This window comes from Dysidea avara, chromosome 2 (assembly GCF_963678975.1).
Source record: "Dysidea avara chromosome 2, odDysAvar1.4, whole genome shotgun sequence".
NCBI lineage: Eukaryota > Metazoa > Porifera > Demospongiae > Dictyoceratida > Dysideidae > Dysidea > Dysidea avara.
The window spans coordinates 34,631,356-34,657,564 of NC_089273.1; the positions used below are offsets into that span (position 1 = coordinate 34,631,356).

The following is a 26,209-nucleotide window of genomic DNA, read 5'->3' on the forward strand; positions in this document are numbered from 1 at the left end:
TTACTTGCCCACTGGCGCTCCTCTGTACTGCTCTTGAGGGTCACATCATAGTAATGCTGAACCATTGCAAAGCATATCTATTGAATCACGTGATAAAATGCGCACGTGATGCATGGTTGAAATGGCGAAGGACTGTTAAATGGTCGGTTGGGACATATTACAAGGCAGCAGCTGCTAAACTTGAGTGGTCGTGTTATACATGTGTCAGGTTAGCACAAACTGTGAACTGTTGATGTATATTTACTTGATGAATGATTTGTTTGTTACATGTTGTGGGCACGTGATGTCTCGAACATATTGGAGTACAAGCCAAGTCTGAAGTTATTGACCATCAACAGGAGGACCGGCCTAGAATATTGTATAACTGAAAAGTATTGCCAACTAAGGGACTCGAGTGTGGAGGGCTTCCGTGTGCTACGAGGTTGAAGTTGGCTGTCAGTATGCTGTCTGGAAGTGAAGTTTAGTATAGTTTCTATAAGCTGCATAAACAGCAATGTGTAGGTTTTAGCTAGTTAGATGCACAAACAGCACCTTTTATTGTTACTGCCTAAGGGCACATTTTGTGTATGCATCGTTTTCGACCCAACATGGTCTAGGGGAAGTACCCAGGCCTTCCCCTTGAGACATTCCACTTTAAACCGAACCCCCTTCAAAAACATCCTGGCTACGCCCCTGAGATGCGCTAGAAAGTTTTTGATTACTGGCTACAAAGGATACTTATTGCTGAGTAAGAAGTCCTAGCAATAATAATACGTATAAGTCACGTAGTCTATATAGTTAATCAGCACTTGAGATTTTTATTATTATTACTTTATGGCAAGTATGCCAAGGGTCTGCAAGCAACTGGTGCTTGCAGCCTAAAACACAAGTTATACATACATTATAATTACTTAACTAATTATAACTTAGCTATAGTGTTTGAAAGTTTGATGGTGGTGAGAGATCGTGACATTTGCTGCACGGACATAGATAATGGTAGGTACAGTGATTGTCATCGTCAAAACGAGTTACAAAATGATTCCGCATAAATTTCTTTAGTTTAGCCTTGATGGTTGCAATTGATAAATTGGTATTGATTACAGGAAGAGCATTCCACAAACGAGGAAGGCGATGGAAATAAGAGTTTCTATTTAAGTTTGTACTATGGAGACGATGTTTGAGTTTATTATGTGTAGAGGATCTGGTGTGACCCTGAGTAAATGTAATGTACCTATTAATGTCAAAGTTTCTTGTGGGTGACTTAAGTGACTTGATCGCAAACAAAACATCCTGAATCTCGAGGATATACATGAATGGTAGAAGATGAAGTTCTAATAACCTGGATTTGTAGCTGATATTATAATTATTCAAGATGTGTTTGGTTGCTCGACGTTGAATACGCTCAAAACATAAGATGTCCTTGATTAGGTACGGTCGCCATAACTGAGAGCAATACGTAAGATGAGGACGAACTAAAGTAATATACAGATGTAGCTTGACTGATGGGTAGTGATTGGAACAAAAAGTACGTCGTATCAGAGCCAACGATTTATATGCTTTAGATATTATAGAATTGTAGTGATTTGACCACTTCAGGTCACTGGAGACAATCACTCCCAGGTCTTTTTGAGTCTCCTGATAATTGATTTCTGTGCTGGAAATAAGGTATCTGGTATTGGACGTTGATTTGAAGGGAACATGTACACACTTGGTAAAGTTGATAGTTAGATTGGAAAGGAATGTTTGGTGAATAATAGAGTCAACATCTTGCTGGAGCTTGATGCGGTCCTCATCACACGAGATGGTCATAAAACATTTCATGTCATCAGCAAACTTCAATACTTGACTAACTTCTATACTGGAAGAGATATTGTTCATATAAACTAGAAATAACAGGGGACCTAAAATACTTCCCTGGGGGACACCAGATATGACTGGTAGTACACTGTCAGATAAGGCCACCGATCTTTAAAAGGCCACCGATCTTTTATGAAAGCATGTGATGCTAAGCAAGCTAAATACAAGTACGTATACTCCCGTATAACTTTGCTATACGCTTCTTTACTCTGTTCGTATACTTCGAGACTTTGAGTGTACAAGGCTACCAAAAGCTACTCAGTAAGTGTTAAGGTGAGTTATTACACTATGCTCGGTATAACTAACACCGATAGTAGCTAGCTATACGCTGATGACTATGGCTAGCTATACTACTTATATTTAATTAAGTGCTATACTTATGTATGACAATTGTCACCGATGCATCTAACTATTCATTGTAGAAACGAAAATTGACTTAGCTACAGGAACCAGCTACGCAGTGAAATTAGGTATGAGCGAAGGGCAAGGCAATGGTGCTGCAGAAAGTAGCGTGGATGCTACACCGCGGAATGAAGGAGCTTCAAACGCCTTTCAGTATTGATTCAAATGATGGGACACCAATCAGGACACCAGTAACTCCATCTTCGGATCCTGCACATAATCAGACAAAGTCACTACGAAAATTGGTAATACTCAGCCGCATATAAATTTGCTAAGAGTCCATGCCATGCGGCTCGAGGCCGCCATGCGGGTATGCCATGCGATTAAATGATTAAAATGTGACACTAGCTACGTACATACAACAGCTAACTGTCTTTTATCCTATTAACTAGCTACTATTATAGCTAAGAAGCCTAGGATATTCAGTAACTAGCTACACCTAAAAATAATACGTACGTAGGTTCACTATCTGTACTATAACTGATGCTTGTTTCACTTAAGTTTTGTTTTTTGTTATCATAGATGAATGAGTATTACACTGATTTTAATGATGGCTCTAGTGGGATAATCAAATCTAATGTCAAAATCCCACGAAACACTTTTGCAATGAGATTAAAGGCTCTCGTACAAGCAGAGGAATCTACTGGGTATTATGCAGAGGGGGTTCGAGAGTTAGACAAAGAGAAGAGGTTTGTTGTTTATGTATACTCAGCACACACACACACACACACACATGCACACACACACACACACACACACACACACACACACACACACACACACACACACACACACACACACACACACATGCACACCTTAAAGCAGCATGAAGCCACAGTTTTAAACTGTAGGATTCCTGTAAGACACTATATATTCAATCTCTGAAGTCTGAACTCACTGTAGTTGGTTAATGTGTAGCCAAACAACAAGTATACCAGTCTATTGCCACCCCCTGTGGCTATTCATGTTAGTATAATAGTAAAGTGATGTTAGTTGTACAATCATTTTTAACAGTAGTTCTAAACTCCAACTTGCAAACTGTTGGATAGTTTTAATGATATCAACCTTGACTGTGTAAGCAAGGGTAGATACAGACCTTTACTACATTATGTATGATGATTTAGACAGAGAGCTGTTCAGATTATAATTTTACAATGAGCTGTTCACCTGTACCTACAATAAACATGTCTCCTCTCAATTTTCAGTGAGACAAGGGTGGCAACTAAATACAGGCGATACAACCTACGTAAGTCATACAGAGAAACCTTGTCACCTATTGGACCCATGTTTTATCATTGAAATGGCCATAAAAATCCTTACTATCAAGGCATTCACAAACTGACAGCGTGGCTAGTTGTTGTAATGGCAATATACATGTGACGCTATTGTTATATAGTAGAACTTTATCACAGTGACAGAATAATTTATATTAATTATTCCGGTGATACTTGAGACATAAAGTAGTCCAGTGTTTCCGCAGAAATTCAGAGTGCTTCTAGAACTATCCTGGGATGCTATTTTTATGCTGTAGTGGAATATCTGAAGGAATCTCGCATTCATCCAAGAACCTTGCATGTAATATTGCTCAGCCTGTGTGCATTATTTTCTGACACACAGAGGATTATCACAGGATGCTTAGTCACAGGTGCTCCTATAAAATAGTGCCATAAGATTGAATGCAGTAGAACTATTCAAATACAGCGTAATAGGCAGAAAATACCTGGAAACAAATTGAACTACTGTATATTGCAAGCATGTAATATTCTGATATGTGACATCATCCTTTCCTTTATTGCATAGAGTGGAAGAGGTTTTACTAACTAACCAAAAACCTACATTATGTTTGTAAGAAGCCTACAAATAGCTATATGTACAGTGACCTTCAGTGCTGGTCACTGTAAAGTGCTAACAACAATAAATACTTGGGTTTAAAGGAAGAAAATCTATCCCGTCTGAGTGTGGTGCTAGACTAGACATTGAGTGGCCTGCAGTTTGAATCCTGGGGTAGGAGGGATTTTTTCCTTTTTTTGGCCCTTTTCTGTTTTGCCTTTAGCTACCGTAGTTTAAGTAATCATTTAAAGTCTCCAGTTCTTTTTAGGTTAGGTAATCCAAAGGCTGCAGCACATGTTGCTGTTAGACCTTCAGTGCTGGTCACTGTAAAGTGCATGAGTGCATCTCTGTGCAAGCTGCAGAGAATAAGTACAGTAATTACAACTACAGTATGTAACTAGATGTACAACTATCTACTGTACTTACAATAACGCTAAAGCTGCTATGTCATTTGACGCACCCTCTTATAAATGTTGGAGGATTTGAATTGCAAATTTATTTTGATTGTGCTAGTAACTGACCATTACTTAAAATAGCCATACACTATATATCAAGAAATTTAGATACTACTATCAAGAGACTGTCCATGTACCAATATAGCCTGTACACACATTGGGTAACAGACTTTTCATTAAGTTGTATAATCAAGAACTGTTGATTGCTGTTGATATGGAAAACCTTCAAGGTGTACAGCAAACCAAGATGTTAATATACTATACTTTACCCAGTGTATTTGCTGGATGTACTCCAGGAAATGTGTATCACTATCTCTTTGGTTTGGAAAGATGTTTGTCACCTGGTGTGTCCACTAGTCTGTCACACTGTGTGCAATACGTTATTTAAAGTGTATTGAATGAATAGCACTTGCTTAGCAGTGCATAGCAATGTTATTAGAGAATTACAAATAATGACAAAATCTGAAACCACAGTAACACAATCAATAGATGTAATATTAGATACCAAAAACCTATTAGCTGAAATAAATAATAGCATGTAGTATCCATACGTACATCGTTGATTAAATTTAAATGAGCTTTTTTTTTTTAGAAATACAATACCAACTTGTTCCTTTACACTTGTATTGTACAATAAGAGTTTGTTTGATTATAATTATTTTTCAGTAGTATAGTTTACATAATTAAACATAATATCTTTTCACAGAAACTGTTTCTTCAGTGCAGATGCTATAAACAATAAGTTTAAGTTTCTGGCACAGATCAATCTGTCATTTGGATCTGGAGGAATGACATCTGGATTAGATGCCAGCCAACTGATAGAATTTTTTCAGTATCTACAGCGTTCCATAGAGGAACAACTGCCAAGTAAAAAGGCAGTTGTATGCAGTGGCATGCAGCCTGATGGCACATGTGTGATAAACAGGAAAACCTTTCTGTCATCGGATGGTGCAATAATCAATAGTGATGAGAGCCAGTACATATGGCTGAACAAGGAGCTTCTTTCGGATAATGAGAAAATCAAGTCAATCGATATTTCTCCAAATATTCTCCTGCCATTATCCACTGAGCCACTAGAAGATTTGGTAGTCACATTGGAGATAATTTCCAAGCATAACTTTCATTCATGTTTAGTTATAATATCAGGAATGATTATGGCTTTTCATTACTCCACAATAAAGGAGTTGTATGGAGGATGTCCAGTTGTTGTTGCGATGGCCCCCTCAGAGACGGGAAAGTCGACTGCAATAAGGGCTGCATTGGCACTCTTTGGAGTGCACAAGACATCGCGTTACGTAAAAGGAACAAACGCCCTGTTTATGGAACGAGCTAGCTGTTCAGGTATACCATTTGGTATTGAAGAGGCTGTGTCTTCCAAGAAAGGCAAATATAAGCTTGACTTGACAGAGCTAGTCATTGATCTGTATGATGGTGCAATATCTGCCAATATGAAAACAGGCTGTCTTGTGCCAAAGTGTGTACCAGTATTAGCTACAAATTTTGATGTAGAAGACATGGATAGGTACATAGTAATAAACTTCCAGCTTTTAATATAAAATTTGTTCATAACTTTAGGTTGAAGAGTCGCATATTGGTTGTTCCTTTCAACTCACCATCAACAGGACCAACCACTGTCGAAGAAGATGCTGGATATGAAGGGTTTGAAAATAATCTCCACACCAATTACTTTGCAAGTGCAATAGGATGGATAGTTAGTTTAGGACAGAAACTTGATCAGTTTGGCAAAGAAGAAATTCAGGCCACCAAACTAGAGCTTGTAAATAGCACAACACAGAAAACCAGGAATGCCATAGGGTGGAGTGTTCTGTTGTTAATTTATTCATTCAGAACCCTCAAGATGTGGTCATTCAGCTTTGTGAGGACCTCTACAATTTTGCAACAAGCATCCCTTTGCACCAGGTAATGCATAAATGTCATTGAATAAAGTGAGTAGGAACAAAAATCTGACTAGAAAATGTTGATGTTTCAAGAAAACCATGCACCTTTATTGTGCAGTTTAATGTTAACTTGATGTTTGTGTGTTACAGTGTTTGCACAGATACTAAATACTACCATTTTAAATTTGATTTTCGTCTTTAAATTTGATTTTAGTCTTTGGACATGGCTAGCACACAGCCATGTGCATGATCCATTGTCCATGTCAAAATTTACCGTGTATCAAAGTGATTATTCTGCCAAGTGATTTCTGTGTCAAGTCATCTGGATCTAAACTGGCAGTATTGGATAGACATAACCAAGTACATATATATGTAAAGTGTTCAAAGCAAGCCTAAACCCTTCCAATAAGTTTTGATAAAAAAAATTTATTTTATTTGACGTAGTTTTCTGCCAGAGGAAGGTGGAAGCTGTTTAAGTGCCGTTAAAATGAAATATGCTAAACCATCGGTTTCTGGTTTCTGGATGAACTAAAATGTGTGAAAATTTGTGGGTGATGTAACAAAGTGTGGCATCATCGTTTGGTTTAGGATATAAATACCTTGCTAGCACTATAGTATTGCTATGGGCGAAATATTGTTCCATCAGTTTTTCCTAGAAAACTAAACGCTTTTACAAAACAAAATACATCACTTTAATCGTTATACGAAGCACAACCAAACTATCTAGCGATAATCAGCGATCACCACCATTTGCTAGTTGTGTATTGGGACTATTGAGGTTCACGTGAGCAATTAAGGTAATATTTTCAAGTAGCTAGGGACCCGCCGATTATGCTGGCATAATTTTGAGCATAATAGGTACCTAAAAGCATTGAGCATAATGCCAGCATAATAGGTTAAATATTTGTACGATAGTGTAAACTCTTGCTGGATAAATGACAATTGCAAAATAAGATCGATATACTCTAATAGAGCAGTCAGTAACTCTAATAGAACAATCATCAAACTGACTGTTCTATTAGAGTATATCGATCTTGTCTCTTACATGCAAGCATGCAGCAAGAATTTATTATTTGTGTTCCAGCCACTCATTTTTTTCTTTCTATATAGTAGCAAAGCATATGAACTAAGGCATGAACATTGAGCATAATCGAGCATAATAGGTAAATATTGAGCATTAATTTAAGCATAATAGGTGAATTTTTGAGCAGTGCAGCATAGCATAATAGGTAAAATTATGAGCATAATCGGCGGGTCCCTACAAGTAGCACTTGAAGCGCTTCCACCCTCCTCTGGTTTTCTACTGCCTAACTGATCAACTAAGTGGTGCCTTCAACCAAATGAAAGTTAACTATTATGGCTATGGGCTTGATTTCTTCACTGTTAGACATTGCTTTGGCATGAGACATGCTTTTTTCTAACCACAGTAGCTACAGTGCATCAGGGGCGTAGCCAGGGGGGGTTCAAAGGGTTCGGACGAACCCCCTTTTCAGAGTTAAGTTTTTAAAATCGTGATACTGGTTAACTAGAACTGAATTAACTTACACAAATCCACTGAAATGGGTAGCTACAGGTCTTCAGGCAGAGGAATTCAAGTACCTCTACTCGCTATTGCGAATGAATTTATAAGAATACACATGTTTACACGTGTACACGTGTTTACATGTGCACACCTACGAAATTCTATACTTAGGGCAGAACCCCCCTTTTGGAAATCCTGCCTACGCCCCTGTGCATGCATCGCGAGGGGTCCGACACTCTTGAAATCTCGTACGCTTCGTCAGAAATCACATTTGAAATCATGAAATCACACACTCAAAAGAAATCAGAAATCACACTTTTTGAAAACGAAAATCGTAAAACTCCGTATATTTCCGTAAATTACTGACGCATTGAATTACGTGATATTATTAATTGGAACATAACAGAAGTGATTTAAGGCCCGAATCACTTGATCTGGCACTGGTTCGGCTGCCAATCTCTGCCCAAGCTGAGTCCACTAATGGTCAAAAGCTTCCATCACTGGAGCCATAGATTTTAGAAGCGCGTAAGTGCCTCTAAAATCTATGCTGGAGCCACACGAGTGATCTGAGAATCCATCTCGGAATCTTATTCAGTTTTAACTAGCAATTTAGGCTGTACTCGCAGCCACAAGTGACGGTACATCATAGTGACTGCATAGTCTGGCGGCGCCCGCCCCTTCGCATAGAGTAAGGGTCTGGTATGCTTAGTATAGTGGAGTTGTACCGGATTACCAAAAACTGGTGCAACCAATCAGAACGCTCCACGTTTAATCAGCGCATTTTTGTGTATGTTACGTCAAAAGAAGGAATCAAATGTCCTAACAGTACTGAAGAAACAAAAGGAGTTAGCTAATAAAGAACAAAGAGAAGAAAGTGTTATATCGGGAAGGGCTTTTCGCCTTGTTTGATAGGCGAAAAAACCATGTTACGCTCTGATTTCCTAGGTAGGGAGACATGTGTCTTTTATAAAAGTAGACCAATCCACTTTCGCCTGTGTAAAGGCGAAGAAAGTTCAATATCTCTGCCACAGTTTTGGGTGAGGCACTTCCGTTAAGGCCATTTCGTTACGTCATTACATTCAAATTAAATTCCTTCAGAACAACTCCTGGTGATACTAAGCATACCAGACCCTTACTCTATGCGAAGGTGCGGGCGCCGCCAGACTAGTGACTGCATGGGTTAATGATGAAACGGGTAAACCATGTAGAAGGGCTGCAAACTATAAGCACACTTTTGCAAAGAAAGTAGTTCCCAGCATTAGCTTCAGGACAAATAATTATGCAGCTTGTCTAGAAAACATGTATGTCAATACTGGTTAGTAACTAGCTACTATAGGTGTAACTTTTCAAAGATTAGCTCACATAATATGATTCTGCTTGTTCAGCTGACCCACTAAACATCTTTACATAACTCGCAAGCAAACATTTCATATAAAACAATCCTGGCATACACAATGAAGACCATGGATGTATCCAGATCAGTTGACTGTGTACTTAGGTGTTTCCTGCCACTGTGGTTGTTAGTCAATATGAAATGAGATCAGGGTTGTTAACAGAGAGCCATTCCAGTTTTCAATACCATTGTGAAGGAAGGGATGTGCACGTTACTGAAGTTAGCAGAGATATTGTTCATGTCAACTTTCAGGTGTGATTTAATCTATTGTGTATTATAAAACTGGTAGGTAATACATACAAGTAGCTATCTTTCTGCATATAGCTAAGTCAGCTTCATGCAGATTAAATACATCACATATTGATCAGATAAGGTTTATAAGTTCTGCTAAATTTTGCAGGTATGTTCATTGCTGGCAAGGCATCGTACTGGTTTACATTATATTATCTGAAGAACTGATAATGCAGGTTGCATTGGAGCTAACAGTGTATAGCACACAAATTTTACGGAGAACAATTACCTAATCAGTGACTTTATGGAAATACAATGCCAAAATGGTCCTCAGACACTATGCTCTTTGCTCGGAGGACATTATAGATTATGTTTAGGTTTTATAATGTAGTTAAGTAGGTGTAGCTTGTAAGTAGTTTAGTTTATTGTAATTAGTGTGCATGGTATAGTTTGTAATTTGCTAGTCTTTGTATTCTTTTGTGCTTAACTTTTCTGTGTATTTGTTTGTTATCTATTTTTGTAAATAATTTTACACCTTTTTCATTACCTAATCATTACTGATTGAGTCCAAGTCTATCTCCTACCAAAGATACTGTTTTAAATTCATCATAACTCAGTGATAAAAGTGTAACTGAAATCATGTGGACCCACTGATGACACGCAACCATGTAATAGTAACCAATTCCAATATACTTAATTAATCACATGTATCACCATCAGCTACTTTTATTATTATTATTGCTGGGCATGCCGATGTACCAAGGGGACGTGAGTAATGCTCCAAGGAAAAAAATACACAAGATAATAACAGTACTGCTTTATTATATCTACCGGTAAAGACGATACTCGACAATGCCTAACATTGCCTATACCATTTTTACTTTACAGCACAAGTATGTAGTAGCTTTTTGATAATGCATGCTTTCTGACTCAATCACTGAAGTTGGCAAATTATTCCAGTTGATGACAGCTCTTGGAAAGAAGGAATGCCGGTTCATGTAGCTAAGTACCTGGATGAAGTGGTAAGGGTAGTGGTGTCTAGTTGAACATTGTGTGGCTAAGAGGATAATGGTATTGATAGGCTGCAGATAAGTCGTGGATTGCCTCGTAAAAATGCCGGCGGCTAGCTATAACTAGGCCAGTGCGGCATTCCTTGATCCACGCCTATTATTTTTTACCCTTGTTAGAATATAACTTATGCACGAAGTTCTGGGACGGCTTCTATTCATTTTTAGACAGACTCTTTACACTGTTAGCTTGCCTGTTAATCATCAGCACTACCGTACGACCACAACCACAAACCATCACCGCTACTGGTGCCTGGAATCATCTCAGTCAGACGGCTTTGGCCCCAGCATCTTTGCTTACGAACTAGACTCTAGTGAAGATATAACTTTTACCATCCAGTTTACTGGTGACGAAGCTTCTGGACCTGTTCTAGCTCCATGAGAGTCAACAATGGTGAAATCACGGAAATCACGAAATCAAAATTGAAATCCCGAAATCACAATTGAAATCATGAAAACACTAATGAAATCATTGATTTCAGAGAAATCACTGTGATTTCGAAATCTCGTACGCCCTTCGAGAAAGTGGCGGATCCCCCGATGCATCATGGACTTAACTTTGTGTCGCATTTCTTTATTCATGCACTACCACTGAATGATGTAGATGTTGGTCCACAGTGAACATGTGATGGCTTCAGTTCACACAAAAATCATCCACAATTTGACTGGAAGGCATTTCTCGTGCTGTTTTTTCCATAAGTGCTGTTTATCACGTAGAATATACCTGAGAACAATATAGAATGTCTATCTGTTTGATAGTCAGGATGCACATTTAGTCAAAATTTTCATAGTAACTGGATTAATTGCAGAGGCATTTCCTGTGCTGTCTTTATTAATTTTGTAATGGGATATCTGGCCTGTGACATTCTTTCCTTTGATCAATGTGATAAGTGGTTTTCATACATATCAGAATTTTTTTTTTACAAAAAGTGAATAAACATGCATAAGAAAAATCAGAAGCTGTTTAATGAATAAAGGCTGTTTACATGCAGTGTATTGTATTAAGGCTTAACTTGCTGTTTTCATTGTGTTACAACTTGCTGTTTTCATTGTGTTACAACTTGCTGTTTTCATTGTGTTACAACCTGCTGTTTTCATTGTGTTCACTTGAAGGGTGTGTGGCCGGAGGATGAAATCTGATGAAACAGTTTAGTAGGGGCCTGTGTGCTGGCATATAACAACTGAGAAACACGACTTAACTAACAGACCTTTTAAGATTAGGAATGGCTTATCTTCTCATGTTGAAAGGGGGCAGATCCCCTATGTACGTGAGCAGCAGCCATGAGGCTTTATGTAGAGAATTTGCATATAAAAACTGATAGACAAACTATAAAATAGTTTACATAATGATGAAATGGCTATACTGCATGTGCAACAGGGACACTAGTACAATTGTAGCAACACCATTCTTTCCTTTGCTACGTTATTATAAAAATAGAAAATTCTAGACCAGGTATTGACTTGATCCAAGGACAGGTTGCAGATGACTAAGGAGCCACACAGCCTGAGATCCAGGATTTCTTATGAAGTTTGTTTCAATTGGTCATGTAATATTTTCTTATGTATGTAAAGGCTGTTTATTAGTAGCCAAAGAATGGTGGAAGCTGTTTAAGTGCCGTTAAAATGAAATACACAGAACTCTTGGTTTTGTGATGAACTACTGTCGATTTCATGTTCGCTGTAAATTTCCATGCCACATTACAACTATTACATTATTAATTACCTATTAATCACAACGTTTAGAGTTGATTATGTGGCTGAAATATCTCTTTATGATGTGAACTGTTATGTTTGCTGACGAAACTGGAAAAGATAAGCTTGGTTTAATTAGAAGGTATGGAAATGCAATACGAGGTATCAACACTCCAATTTTCAATGGGGGTAGGATATCAACTGTTGCTGCTATTTTTGCACTGGATTAGTACGGTAGGTTTCAATGCATTTACTAGAAGTATACGGGGCAGTAATTTTTTAGATGTAATCCTAGGCAAAACATGAAGCCATACAATGAAACAAATGACAATTCAGTTTTTGTGGATAACTGTTCCATACACTACAAAATGAAGAAGCCTTAGATCTGCTCGATGGATATGGAATATTTGTGATTTTTTTTACTCCTTACAGTCCAGATTTGAACTAACCTTTGTAAAAAAGATTTATCCAAGATCACGAGGATGTTGTTTAAGCTGCTAACAACTTATCAGACATTATAAAATCAGCATGTGTGACTGGATCTGCAAAAACCCCACATGATAGTGCAAACCTAAATTTTCAGTATAGGCTATTGATTGCAATGTGTAAAGTATTTGCGTAAATGAAAAAAATCATAAAATTTTTAAGCGCTTTGTTCTTTATGCATTATATATTGCTTGCCTTGCAGTTCATCATATTGAATCTACGATATGGCCCCACTCTCCATCATTCAATGCCACGTTTCTAGTTATTTAGTACACTGGCTTCATAAGGAGACTCTCATTGTTAGGGACAATGTTTCCTGGTCTGAAACGTGCTTAGTAGATGCTACATCACTACCAGACCTGTTATTCTCCTTAGCAGCATTAGCATTGAAAAATCTACCTGCTAGAGGCTGACCTAGAGATTGGTACTTTTCCATTAGCACCATGTTAACCCATGCCTGCAGCTGTTCTAGTTTATATAACCACCATGTCTATTGTTCAAGGTGTTGAATACGTACCTCTTTAACTTTACTCATTTTCTTCTGAAGGGCACTTTGGAATCTTGGTCTACCTGTCTTGGCGCTTGTTTCAACACAATGTACATCATGTGGTCTTTTACTAGCCTTCAGATTAGTAGGATCGAATGGTTATGTACGTATAAGTGAGAAAACTGTTACTAACTTTGCTTCGTGTTACTCAGCCACCTACCTGGCCATGATACAAAAGGGGAAAAGGTATCCTAATGATGATGATGAAGGTGTATTAGAAATGAAACAAGTCTATGAAAGGAAAAAGAAGTCTTAATGTGGTGCTATGAACAAGATGTTCTGATGTACAAAATTTTCTAATGTACAAGCAATAGTTGTAACACGGCATGAGAACTTTGTGTGGCCTTCAGGATGTTGGGCATACATATCAAGCAAAAGCTGGAATGCCCCATGTAACAGCTAATATGTAACACTTCCAATCCATATCAGGCTAATAGCCTGAAGCGTGGGCAATCATTCGCCCATGCCAATACGAATGCAGGGTTCTGCCGAGGATTTCCAGAGTGGTGGATTAAAGTTAACATGAACTAATAAACTGTGTATTGTATTAGAATGTTTGTGTGTTATATTAGAGTATATTGCATGTGCATCAGTGATACATGTAAGAATTGTACTGGTCGGATTTAAGAAGGTACCGGTTGGTTTTTAGAGGTACTGCTTGGTGAATAGGCTATAGCACTAGTTTTTACCTTAGCCCAGTGTTTTTCAAATCGTAGGGTAGCGACGATAAAATGTTTTCCATCTGTGAGTAGTATTCATGGCCAAATCCAAGTCGTGCATACTAATCGGTAATCACATGAGTATTAATCAATCCCACAACCAATTTTCATCATGGTAATGTACAGTATAGTGTCTGCAGTGGTTATACTTATACAGTATGTCATGGGTGTATTTAACTTGTTAATATTGTTGCTAGGAAACACTACCAATGGTGTGAGAAGGACAACAAGTTGCTTCCCAACATCCTGGATTCCCCCGGAAACTATGTACAAGTTGAATCTCTACAGCTTTGAGGTGAGAATAAATTTGTGTATCTCTAATCTGTGATATGTACACACAGTATGTCTTTGTATTGTGGTCTGTTACCCTTAAATATTACAAACATGTGCTGGACTAAAAGCTCCAATTGATTTTGTGGTTACCAACCAGTCATAAGCTGAATACCATAATGTTTCTTATTTGTACGTACTAAGCTATCTAATTGAACCAAGTGAAGTCCATGACGTATGTACCATAGTTGCTGTGGTTGGGCTAAAAGGCACACCTTACGCCTGAGTGATGTCAAACATAATTAGATCAAACCTATAGTATTACACTGTTAAAAATAAAGAGTAACCACCACTCTGAGAGTTCCCAGTGTAGGGAGGATTTAACACCCCATGGAGAGTAACCAACACTCTGAAGAGAATAACCATTACTCTGAAGAGTAAGTGACACCACCTTCAGAGCATGTGTTACTCCCCAGTTACTCCTTTGGAGTAATGGTTACTCTCCAGGGGTGTTAAATCCTCCCTACACTGGGAACTCCTTGAGAGTTGTGGTTACTCTTCATTTTAACAGTGTAGTCATTATTGAGCAATGCTTTTGTGAAGGTAATAGTTATCCAAACAGTCAGTCATTAGAACATTTTAATTAAACTTGTTAAAGCATTTCATATCCCTCTTTGTCACTATAGTTCCTCTGAAGGCATGTCTGGTCAACATTGATACCGTGAATGGGGCTAGTATTCAGTTTTACTTGTTACCAAGAAAATGGGAACTCCCATTATACAGTCCTACCAGTGATAAGCTGTATAACATGATTAACCCCGTTAATCATCATAGGCTCCATATGGCAACAAGCGATATAACTTATGCATTGATTATATGTGACCGAATTTTGGAAAACTGTCGATATACGCACAAACTATGGGTAAAAAATGCAAGCTCCAGAAAGAAAAAAAAATACGCAAGTTTTTATCGCCTCACTGGTGGGCGAAATAAGCCTCCAATGGATAAATCCTGGGTATCATCATGTTCGCCTGTTCATAGGGAGTACAAAAATCTTTGTTTCTTCTTCATACACAAAATGATTTAAACATTACAGACGTTTGTTTACATTGCGGTGACGAAAGAATTTACCGACAATCAATTTTCAGTGAATTTTGCCTTCCTTCTCGAATACAGAAGCATGCCTGGGAAAACGCTATACCTTGGTGGATGCACAAATTCATGGTGAACAGAATGAGCCAAGATTCAACTCCGTGCGTCATTGTATCAGTAAGTTATGATAGTTTATGTAAGCACCTGTAGATTCTTTTCTCGGTAGCTTCTGTAGATATCAATTTATTTGCTCGTCCGGCTGTCTAGTGCTGTATTTCTAATGGTGCTTAACTTAGGAAGCTGAAATTTAGCTAGTCTATTCCTCTGTCCCTGTAGAAAACAAAGAACAAATAAAATGCATTTTGAAAATTGTGCGAATATCGATGGTTTTCTAAAATTAGGTCACGTATTTTGAACTCTGTTGGTGTGCATTTCTAAATGTAGTGTATTATACTAAAATGATCATGCCCATAGAAGCTCCACTTCCTGGGATTACTAGACCTAAGTGGAATAGTCCGAGAGTGTTGAATATTATGGAGAAGTTATCTTGCTAGAGTAGGCTAGTAGTAGTGTTGTTATAGTCACTAGTAGTGTCTTATATTACGATGAAGTGAAACAGATTAATCAAACTTACTTGTGATGGCTATTCTCCCGTTGTCTTAAGCACAAAAGAAGTAGCCATGTGCTGTTAAATGCATGTGTGAAGACAAATTTTGCTGAAGCTCGTAGAAAGCAGCATTGGAAGAAGATTTTGCTGTAAGGAAACATTACAGAGTAGTGGTGGAGACTGATTTAACTCATGCTGTTGCGTACACTTACAATGCCTTTTTTTTGCCAATTTTACCATTGTCTGTGTTCATTGTTTAATATCAACTTTGTGGTTAATGCTGAGTAAACAACAACATTCCAGCAGTGTTCCTTATTCCATAGCGAACAAATGTATGTATAGGTTTTGTAATAGTTGTATCATGGGCATGAGGGCATACATGTCAGGCAAAGCCCGAATGTCCAGTGTTACAGCTAATATGTAACACTTGTTAGGCTGATAGCCTGTACATGGTGATCAATCACCCAAGCCAATACAAGTGCAGTAACTGGATGTATTATATATGCATCCCTAAAAATTTTCGATTATGGTTCAGCAACTAGTACGTTCTGGTTATGTTTGGTGCAATAAACAGACATATCCTAGAAATATCACAGAGAATTTTGGTTATCTGAGTTTAATGTTTTAATCAGTGCTATTGAATCGTTTATGGAATAATTACAGAGTTAACTAAAGGCCTAGATAGGTAAGCTTACTTTTAGAGTGGTTACTTCATGCAGAATGGTAGCTCGTGATGGGGGCATGTCTGTATTCGAAAATATGCATAAATGATCAGCGAATAAGCTATAGCACTAGTTCTCACCTTAGTCCAATGTTTTAAACTCATAGGAAGGCGAGTATACCAAAAACTCTCTTCGTCTAAGTGGTTTTCATGGTGAAATACAAGTGAATCATATGAGTATTAATCGATCCCCACAGTTGATTTTGGCATCAGCATTTATATAATCACTGCCCAGTTGTAGCCCAACTACATTTTGTACGTAGCCTGGCTAGCTGGGCTACATATGAAATGTAGCCTGGGCGGCTCCTTTGATCAGAAGTGTGAAATTGTTACATATATATTTAAACCTGTAGTTTGTCTGATATAGCATGTTTAGGTGGACACTATATAATTATCGCTGCAGGAGGCCTAACGATTAATGGATTTGGTTTTAACAAAGGCCTCCAGATATTGTATAGACTTTTTCAAAAAATAAATAATCTACAGGCACTTAATACGTACGAAGATGATCATAATGGTCACTATATAGTAGCTGTATTTATATGACTACATTTTATTATTGATTGTGGGTTTTGGTTTCTGAAAATTAAATGATAAAGGTGATCTGTATGTATTAATGATGAACTGTGGGAAGGGTAGTTGTTTTGTGATATGTGCCATTAGAAATTAAAGACTTGATGTTAATAGATGCAGGGGCATACTGAAATTGTTGTTGATTGAAATGTTCTACTGACTGACTGGCTAAATAAACATCATTCTTTATACTCATACTTACACTTAAATTAGGATTCAGTAATGAACTTGCATATATAACTTTGTCCTTCTGTGTGTCCATTTCTTTTTTGTTTGAGGTCCATTTTAGGGGGTGATATTCTTTGGTGGGAGGCCCTAACCCTACTATACATTACTACTGAACTGTATGAACCATTTACTATATCTGTCCATACCCTCCCTCATAACTAAACCATTTAGTTCTGCAGGGATGGATGAAGCATGTAATAAATGTTCGTATGTATGGTTACAGGTGTAAGCATTGTGTTGTGATGGTCTCCTCTGGTCATATTGCAGTTCGAATGTAAGGAAACAGTCTCCTGATTTTTATAGGGAACTTGTTTCTTTGCACATATCTCAAGATAAGCTTTTCCAGAAAACCCCCTTATGTGATGCAAAGTAAATTCTCACATTTAAACGTACAGGTGTACGCTATCTGCCCGGCTTTCTCTCCAACTTGTAGAGTGTTGGACTGGATCATGTACTCCAGTGGTCTCTCTTGGACCTTGAAATTCAGATTTCTCCCATCTATGAGATTTTCATATCCAAAAATGACTGGGATGCACATATGTGACCAGATCTGCCAAAACCCAACACAATAGCACAAGCATAAATTTCCAGTATAAAACATTGAAAACAAATGGTGAATTATTTGCGTATTGTTGAAAAAAATTCGTAAAGTTTTTGAATGCCTCTTTCTTAGTGAGAGCAGGAAATACCAATACAAACCTGGATACCATCTTATTCACCTCCTCAAGAGGAGTTAGAAAATCTTTGTTTTGTTGCAGTAGACCCAAGGATACGTAAGTTATGAGTATTTGTTTACGTGACGTCGAAGCAATCATGCATGATCAATTTTTCTTCATGAATTTTGTCTTTGTATCCAGTGAAGTAAGGTGATAAAAGGACAAACTTACCGAATAAATGATTCCCCTATTCATGGCAAACGCGGTGGTGAAAATTGCAGCCCATTATGTCCATCCTTTCGTAAGCTACAACCGTTTTAGTAAACGCCTGTAATTTATTTTCCAGATACTTGCTGTACAAATCAATTTTTCAGCTGTTGCTACTTTGTAGGTCTGTAACTCCAAAAGTTATTGGCATATGAGGCTGAAACATTGCTAGGGAATACACTTGGCTAATTAGATTATAAACATTTACTAAACAGGAATTCGAAAATGGGCTATTGTGTCGGGTTTCCCAGATCCGGTCACATATATTTAGTAGAATTTCAAGCAAGCTGCTATTTTTCATAAAATATGGTCCAACTTTTGTTACAAAATTCAAAACCACAATACAAGTGAAACTAAATTATTTCATAATTATCTGATGAGACTACACAAAGACACATGTAGCTCTAATGAAAAAGTTTGGAAGGTCATATGTAACTATTTGACTTGAAATGTGTAGCTACTCCGGCTATGCTTGTGATGTTATACTGTTAAAAGCATTTTGTAGATTACAAGCTTATACTCTGAGATTAGTGTTATAAATAGATGTTACCAGGCAGTCCTGCAAAAACATGGCATGTGGACACAAACTACACCCCATCACACAACAGGTTATATCTCCGTATAAGAGTTAACTATTTTCATTCTGTGGCTTGTGTTTACAGACTCGATATAGCTATGACTGAAGTAAGAATTAAGTATCCACTAGTATATAGCTACTGGTATAGAGACCTCCCTTGTTTCATTGCTTTTTAGTTCTATGTTTCCTACTCAAATATAACATTACTATTTTCCCTTATACTGTTTTGTATGCAAAGGAACGAGTGGCAACATCAGGCATCCCCAACTATCAATTGCTGGAAAACATTATTACAATTTCGCTTTGTTTCAGCTTTGTCCCACCCATTAAAAGAACAGTGCAGGAAACATGTCTGCAATCTTGTGATTAATAATTAGTTAAAACGTGCGTCCTGATTATCATTCCTGTAAAGTGAATGGCTATTCTGCTTCCTTTTAAGAACAGATAGTTAAATGTTTGAATTATTTGTCCCTCTGTGTGTGTGCGTGTGTGTGCGTGCGTGCGTGCGTGCATGCGTGGGTACGTGTGTGTGTCATACATAGCTGAAGTTTGTATACAAGGACCTCCAGAAAGTGTATGGTCCTTTCTAAAAAATATTGTAGTGGTAATTAGTACCACACCCTTGCTTGATTACTGCTGATACAGAGAATTGCTTGGTATTTTATAGTTGAACCTTAAACTTGTGATTGTGGGTTTTAATTTTGATGTTAGTACTTATGAATGTGTTGCTGTCCTTTCAAGCAGTGATACTAAACTTTTGCAAAGTTTAACAACAGAATGCATAAATATTGTGGTTGTTTGGAATCCATCTATTTCTTTTCTATCACCATGCTGCTAATTCATGGGTGACACAGTAGCTTTGTGGATTAACTATAACATATGGACAAAAGAATAATTCAATCATATCTTAGCATACGTATGTCCAACAAGTGACACAGTCTTTGTGACAGAGAGCTTTAATGGTCAACAAGGTTACTAAATTAATAGTACTGTTCATACTATCAATAAGTACTGCTGTGAGCTTATATGAGAAACAAAATGATTTAGCTAACCTGGAAAAGTCTAAATCTGAGCCCAAGTAGCCAAGTCACTGGTACTGGGATTTTTTTAAGTGGTAAGTTTTAACCCTTAAAGCCACACGAAACTTTTAAAACTGCATACACCACATCCACATAAGCCACTGTAACTTGGACCTCTAATTATGCCCACTCTGATCATGCTAACAAAAAAAAAACAGTTTGGTGCAACAGAAAGCCACCAGCTTTAATTTGTGTTGTAGAACAAAGTTCTTTGAACATCAAAAAGTTGTGTGCAAAATTCTTGGCAGCCATTTTGCTAGCAAGTCGACCACTGACATATAGAGGTAAAAGTGGAATGTATATTGTATTATACAGTATGATAGTAGTGTATAGTAGGAACCACAAAGGAGTAGGCATGGCCCACGAAATAGCATCACCCAAAAACCAGCGTCAATTTTCCCTGACGACAATGAGACAGTATTGGTTAGGTATAACTAAGCCCAAACAAGCTTTCAGATTGACCCAAAACACTTTCAACAAGTTCCTACGGAATTTAAAAAATATTTAACGGGATTTTCTACTGACTGACTGACTGACAAAGTAATTTACTGATGCCTTCAGACAAGCGTAACTCAATAACGGCTAAGGCTACGGACTTGATTTTTTCACTATTTGACATCACTTCTGACCGAGAGATACCTTTTGGCATTTGTGCTCTGCGATATACCGGTAGTACCGTTTATCATGATATGTGACCTGATCTTGGAAAACCTACCTTTTTGGCACATGGGTCAATTTTCTGTTTTATACCTTAAATATGGTACTAGGTGCTCATCTATCTTGTGTTAAAATTTCAGCTTAATATCTTTAAGCATTCCTGAGATATGGCCGATTTTCTGTCCTGTACATTACAAACTAACTTTTATGGTAATGTATTGAGTTCTGTGGGTGATTAAGGGTGACAAATGGTGACAAATCACTTTGTTTACTAATATTTCCATTCTTACCATCTAAAATACTTTAAAAGACATTTCTGATAGTTTAATGAAGTATTCTTGGTACTTTTCTGCAATTAAATGCCATGTATCATTGTCTAAGATTAAGTTTTAGCCATTCCAGCACCTGAACAAATCACCCAATTTGTAAGTTACTTGTTGTCCCACGCATGTGAAATTACTACATGGTCTGATATGATCATCCATATCTCCTAGGAAAAAGAAGCTATGGGTGTGAAACTTCACAGCAAAAAGGTTTAATAGTTGCCTTATCAAAATGTGCAAAAAAATTAATTTAAAAAATATTGTTGAAATTTTGATTTGAGTTTTCCCAAAAAGTTAGCTTGTGCCAAAAGGTAGGTTTTCCAAGATCCGGTCACATATTATCATAACCGATTATCTTATCATGACAGCCTTTGATAAACAATATATCAAAATACTGGTATATCAATAATACCAGTATAGGATTGCTTTTAACCCAGCTAGCCTTTGGTGTTTAATTACCCAATTTGTTGATGGTTTAGCAGACATGCACTAAATAAAAACTTGAGGCTGTCACATTACAACACATGCCTACTTGTACTGAACTAGTTTTTTGGATGCGTACTGCTTCATACTAGGCCCAAGGAATAATGCAGTAGTTACAATAGCAAGCTAACTATATATCGATATACTGTGATATCTTCCTGTTATTAATACCATGTATTCAAATTTCAATACCGCCTAGCACTTTTTTGCATACCGCAGTATATACAATCAGTGTTGGGACATACATACAATGCATTCTTCACCAACTTACCAGTGTCCTCCTTTGTATCCCATTCATCTTTGCTGACAACGAAAAGTGTTGATTTGGTGGTAGCACATGATGGCTTCCTTTGTAATGGAAATTGTCCATATTTTTCATAGTGGCTATTTTGATTTCAGAGGTGCTTTTTGAATAGTTTTTGATTCATACTGCTGTGTAACGGATTGAATATAGCTGACAATGAAGCGTAATGGATAGTTCATTTTTCAGACGATAATTGATATTACTGGGGTGCGCGGCACCAACCTTTTCTTTCGGTTTGCGTGGGTGGCAGAGATGCTTTTCAAACATTTCTTGATTTGTACTGCTGTGTAACGGGTTGAACATAGCTGACAACGAAGTGTAATGGATACTTCACTTTTCAGACAATATAGCTAGGTTGTGTGGTGCCATTTCATATGCAGCATACATGGGTTCACCAATCATAGTAATATTATTTACAAAAAAGTTAACAAACAAGTACCAAAAAAATTGGAATTTTCAACTAGAGAGGGACCATAGCACATCAATAGAAAATACTGAAACAAGCTGGAGTAGTGCATGATATTAAATCACAGTAAAACAATAAGAAGTGTTATATCCCTACTGTGCATTTCTTGAGCACAGTAGGGATATTACACTTCTTATTGTTTTACTGTGATTTAATATCATGCACTACTCCAGCTTGTTTCATTACTTTTATCGATGTGCTATGGTCTTAAAAATTCCAATTTTTTTTGTGTACTTGTTATTTTAAAGAGTTATAAGTTTGATAACCAAAACCCACAATTATAAAGTGAAGTCTGTAATCTTGACCAACAATATGAGTATATAACTTCCATCTGATTTATGTCATTGAATTTTTGGAAAAACTTTTGCTGAAAACAGAAAGTCTTTGATAGCTCTTACAAACTTGATTCTCTCATCAACGTTGGCTCACTAAAATATGGACAAAATGACAGAAAATTACTAAGTACATGATATTGATATTTTGAATGCTGAAAATCAACTCAGAATTAAAATGATTGATGTAGGTGAGAAATTGCATCTAGATCTGCAAAAACCTGTCTAGTATGTAGCCTTTCTAGAAAATCAGACGTCACCAAAGCTGACCTGTGTTTTAAACGCAGAGGAAATGAAACCACCTTCTTACCTGTGAAGAAGTATAGTATTAGCTTTATTTCCCTGTGCATGTGCAATGGGTAAGTAATTGAGTTGTGTCTGTTGTCATCCGCACAGAAATAACTATGTTGCTTAAAAAATTCAATACTAATATTAACACACTCATACACTGTTTAAAAATTTTTCCCAAAAAAATTATTTTGCATCTTAGAGTAGTAGTCTTGAAATCCTCAGCGTCTCTTTAAAACGGTGTAGTTTTATGCTTTGTTCTACTGTAAACACTAAACTTTGATGACGTTAAATATCTGTAAATCAAAATCATGTATTTATGAATTAGAAAACCGTCACACACTTTAATGGATCTGAGAAGAGGCCCAAAACTTTTGTGAGCAGCATGACACTGAATTTGAAACAGTATAGAAAACTTATAAAAAGATAAGTACATGCACAACAGCCTGTTGTTAATCTTCTGCTCGTTGCCAGCTGTTCCGTCATTATTCTAATAACATGTTAAATAAATTCCTAATCATCTATTGTTCTAATAATTTTGTACATACAAGCTAGCCACAGGTTTACGTAAATTTTTGCATGAATAAATCAAGGCATGGTACGTAATTATATTGGTATAGCTATTAGTTGATCTGCCAGTTATTTTGTACTGCATCCGTGTCACCTGACCTTCAATAATCAGCATAGCTATGCACTTCTGTGAAAATAAATGTAGCAATAATTAAATGTGTGCATTATGAATTTCTTTCTTTATTCAGTTACTTATGGATTCTTTTTTTTGTTGTGAATTCCAATGTCCCTGCTGTATTTATACACTTATTAAAACACTGAATCAGGGATTAATGTCCACTAGTATACAGTATCTCTACAGGTGTATGTAGGTCTTATCACCCATGTCAGCAGATTCAATCTTTCACCCAGAACACAAAGCTACATACATGAATAAACTATTTAATCTCGCAATCAAAATCAGCTAGACTTTAGTGGTCTGATTTTGCTGGATGCTTTCAGTGGCGATTCGTACGTGCGGTGTGGGGCCCCAATGGAGTTCTGGTCAGCCTGGGAATGGCTGTATGTGGCTGTATAGCTTCGTGGTGTTCAATAAATACATTTGCTTTGACTTTCTTTTTATTTTAGTCAGCTTTGAGACCTGAATGGCCCATAACTTGGCCTGATTCATCCCAAAATTTTCCTCTACAATTTTTAAACAGCATCTTTCCTACCTTCTAGGCCCCCACCCCCACACCTTTTGGAGCTTTCCTGATGCAGCCGACTTCGGTAAAAAAAAACTATCTAAAATGGTAGGGAAACTTAGCTGTTGACTACAGTACTTCTTCAGTGGATAATCTAGAAGGTAATAAATTGTTGTAAAATGTGTAAAAATTTGGTACGTGTAGCTACCACCATTAGCAATCTACAACACTGAATATTTAGAACTGGCATTTCTCAATGCTTTCAGATGGACAATAAGACCGGTTTTCCCAGATGGTCACATATAAATTTCCTAACTCTTGTTACTCAAATCAGAGCCGATATTGACATTTTGATATTGATCTATTCTGATACTGAATAATAACCACTCACACCAATTGTCATCGTCATAACTATCACTATAAAATACTATGTCAGCAAAATGTGGGGTATAACAGGCTGGAAATAGTGTTGAGTATTATTCTACCATAATTAGTTTAAGAATTATGTTTTTAAACATTGAGCAACTGCTACTTACTACGTTTGCATGAGATAATCTAATCATGTAGTACAAAGAGTGTCATGTAACAACAAAACATTTGTAGCACTTGTCAAGATAAAGTGGTGAATATTTACAAGTGCTACACTTTTGCCATCAATATTAAGTAACGGATTACCACTCAACTTGAAGTACTGTAGGAATACCCTGTTGAGACTGAAGGTGTGCAACATCTCTGTGTTTGTATGACTAAATGTTTGTAGTACTGTTTGCTGTACATGTTCATCAATAATATTGCATTGTTCATGCTGCGTTGTATTATTGGGGTCAGTAATATTAGAAATTGGTGATGTCATTGTTGTTAAATTAAGTAGTACATAGAATGTCACATCGGAACAACCAGTCATGCAAGAGCTACTCCCTATCACGATAATCGATAGATCCCAACCATTGCTTAGCTATCAGCCTCACTTCTCCATGACAAGAGCTTGACAATTAATGAGGCATATTCAAATCCAAATTTGCCTTCAAAATGATCCCAAGCACTCCCACCAAGATAAAGACTTCCTTTTGTCTGCAATACCCACTACACTTTCAGTAATTCCTAGTATTAGTTACTTCCACTGCTATCATGTATACGTACGTACTTAAACACATATACTATATTATTTTTTTAAAGGTACGTACTGTCTTAGAGTTTCATGGTTCAGTCAATCACTGCAGTTTACAAATCTCTGGTGATATAGTTTAAACATACAAAAATTACAGTTTAATAATTTTTACATATGCACAGTTTTACTTACTCACATTATGTTGTAGACAGAATTTGAAGTTTAAATTGGATATGCCACAAGTAAAAGCTACTCACTGTTACCAGGTTTTGAATGCATTTTATTTAAATAGGAAGTAATCTATGGCAATCTTCCCCAATTTGTGACCATTAGTCAGAACACTACACAAGTGGAATATGTTTTGTTTAATCATATGCTTTCATGTGTACAACTCTTTAGTTGTTGACTGTAGCTCATCTTTGTCATTTCCACAGATAGCAGCTACGTGAGATGACAGTTGTTGACAAAAGAAGGACCTGAAAGAAAAGATATGAAGTAACACACAGCACAAACTACTCTATGTGGTAACTTTCGTATATTTATTAACACGTATAACTTTTTTTTCTTTTAACAATAAACATATTGTAAAATAATTAATAGAGGAAAGTGCTAAATTTGATGAAAGTTATATTATAAGTAAATACATGTAATTCACTTATGAAAGTGTTTTTGTGATATGCTAGACGTTTATACATATAATGTTTTCAGCTATCTTATGGTGGCAAGAAACACATGCATGTAGTATTAAGGGCATTAATCTCCAAGGTTTGGGAGGTATTAGGTATAAGTAGTTAATGAAGGTTTTTTTTAGATACCACAGTGGTTTTCTAAACTACCAAAATACCAATTTTTAATATCTTTCGTGGTTTAGTGATGGCTAGGGACCAGTCTATTTTGCTTTTTTTTC

The 26,209-nt window shown here is 36.9% G+C and overlaps 1 protein-coding gene and 1 long non-coding RNA gene across 2 annotated transcripts; both read left to right on the plus strand.

Moving 5' to 3' along the window:
• The first annotated feature begins 1,982 nt into the window (after positions 1-1,982).
• LOC136247147 (uncharacterized) lies at positions 1,983-10,004 on the plus strand. The gene is made up of 6 exons (XM_066038782.1): positions 1,983-2,109; positions 2,259-2,483; positions 2,761-2,927; positions 5,230-6,045; positions 6,099-6,443; positions 9,737-10,004. Exons 2-6 carry the CDS (start codon positions 2,328-2,330, stop codon positions 9,858-9,860), a joined length of 1,608 nt encoding a protein of 535 aa, XP_065894854.1. The 5' UTR covers positions 1,983-2,109; positions 2,259-2,327; the 3' UTR covers positions 9,861-10,004.
• A 4,098-nt stretch (positions 10,005-14,102) lies between these two features.
• LOC136247151 (uncharacterized) lies at positions 14,103-25,977 on the plus strand. Its single transcript, XR_010697121.1, has 2 exons — positions 14,103-14,373; positions 25,737-25,977. It is a non-coding gene; the product is annotated as an uncharacterized lncRNA (long non-coding RNA).
• The last annotated feature ends 232 nt before the right edge of the window (positions 25,978-26,209 follow it).

Coding starts and splice junctions, on each gene's coding strand:
- LOC136247147 (XM_066038782.1), top strand. CDS start 2,328: ATGGTGCTGCAGAAAGTAGCGTGGATGCTACACCGCGGAATGAAGGAG. Junction 2,484..2,760: donor CAAAGTCACTACGAAAATTG/GTAATACTCAGC, acceptor TTGTTATCATAG/ATGAATGAGTATTACACTGA. Junction 2,928..5,229: donor GAGTTAGACAAAGAGAAGAG/GTTTGTTGTTTA, acceptor ATCTTTTCACAG/AAACTGTTTCTTCAGTGCAG.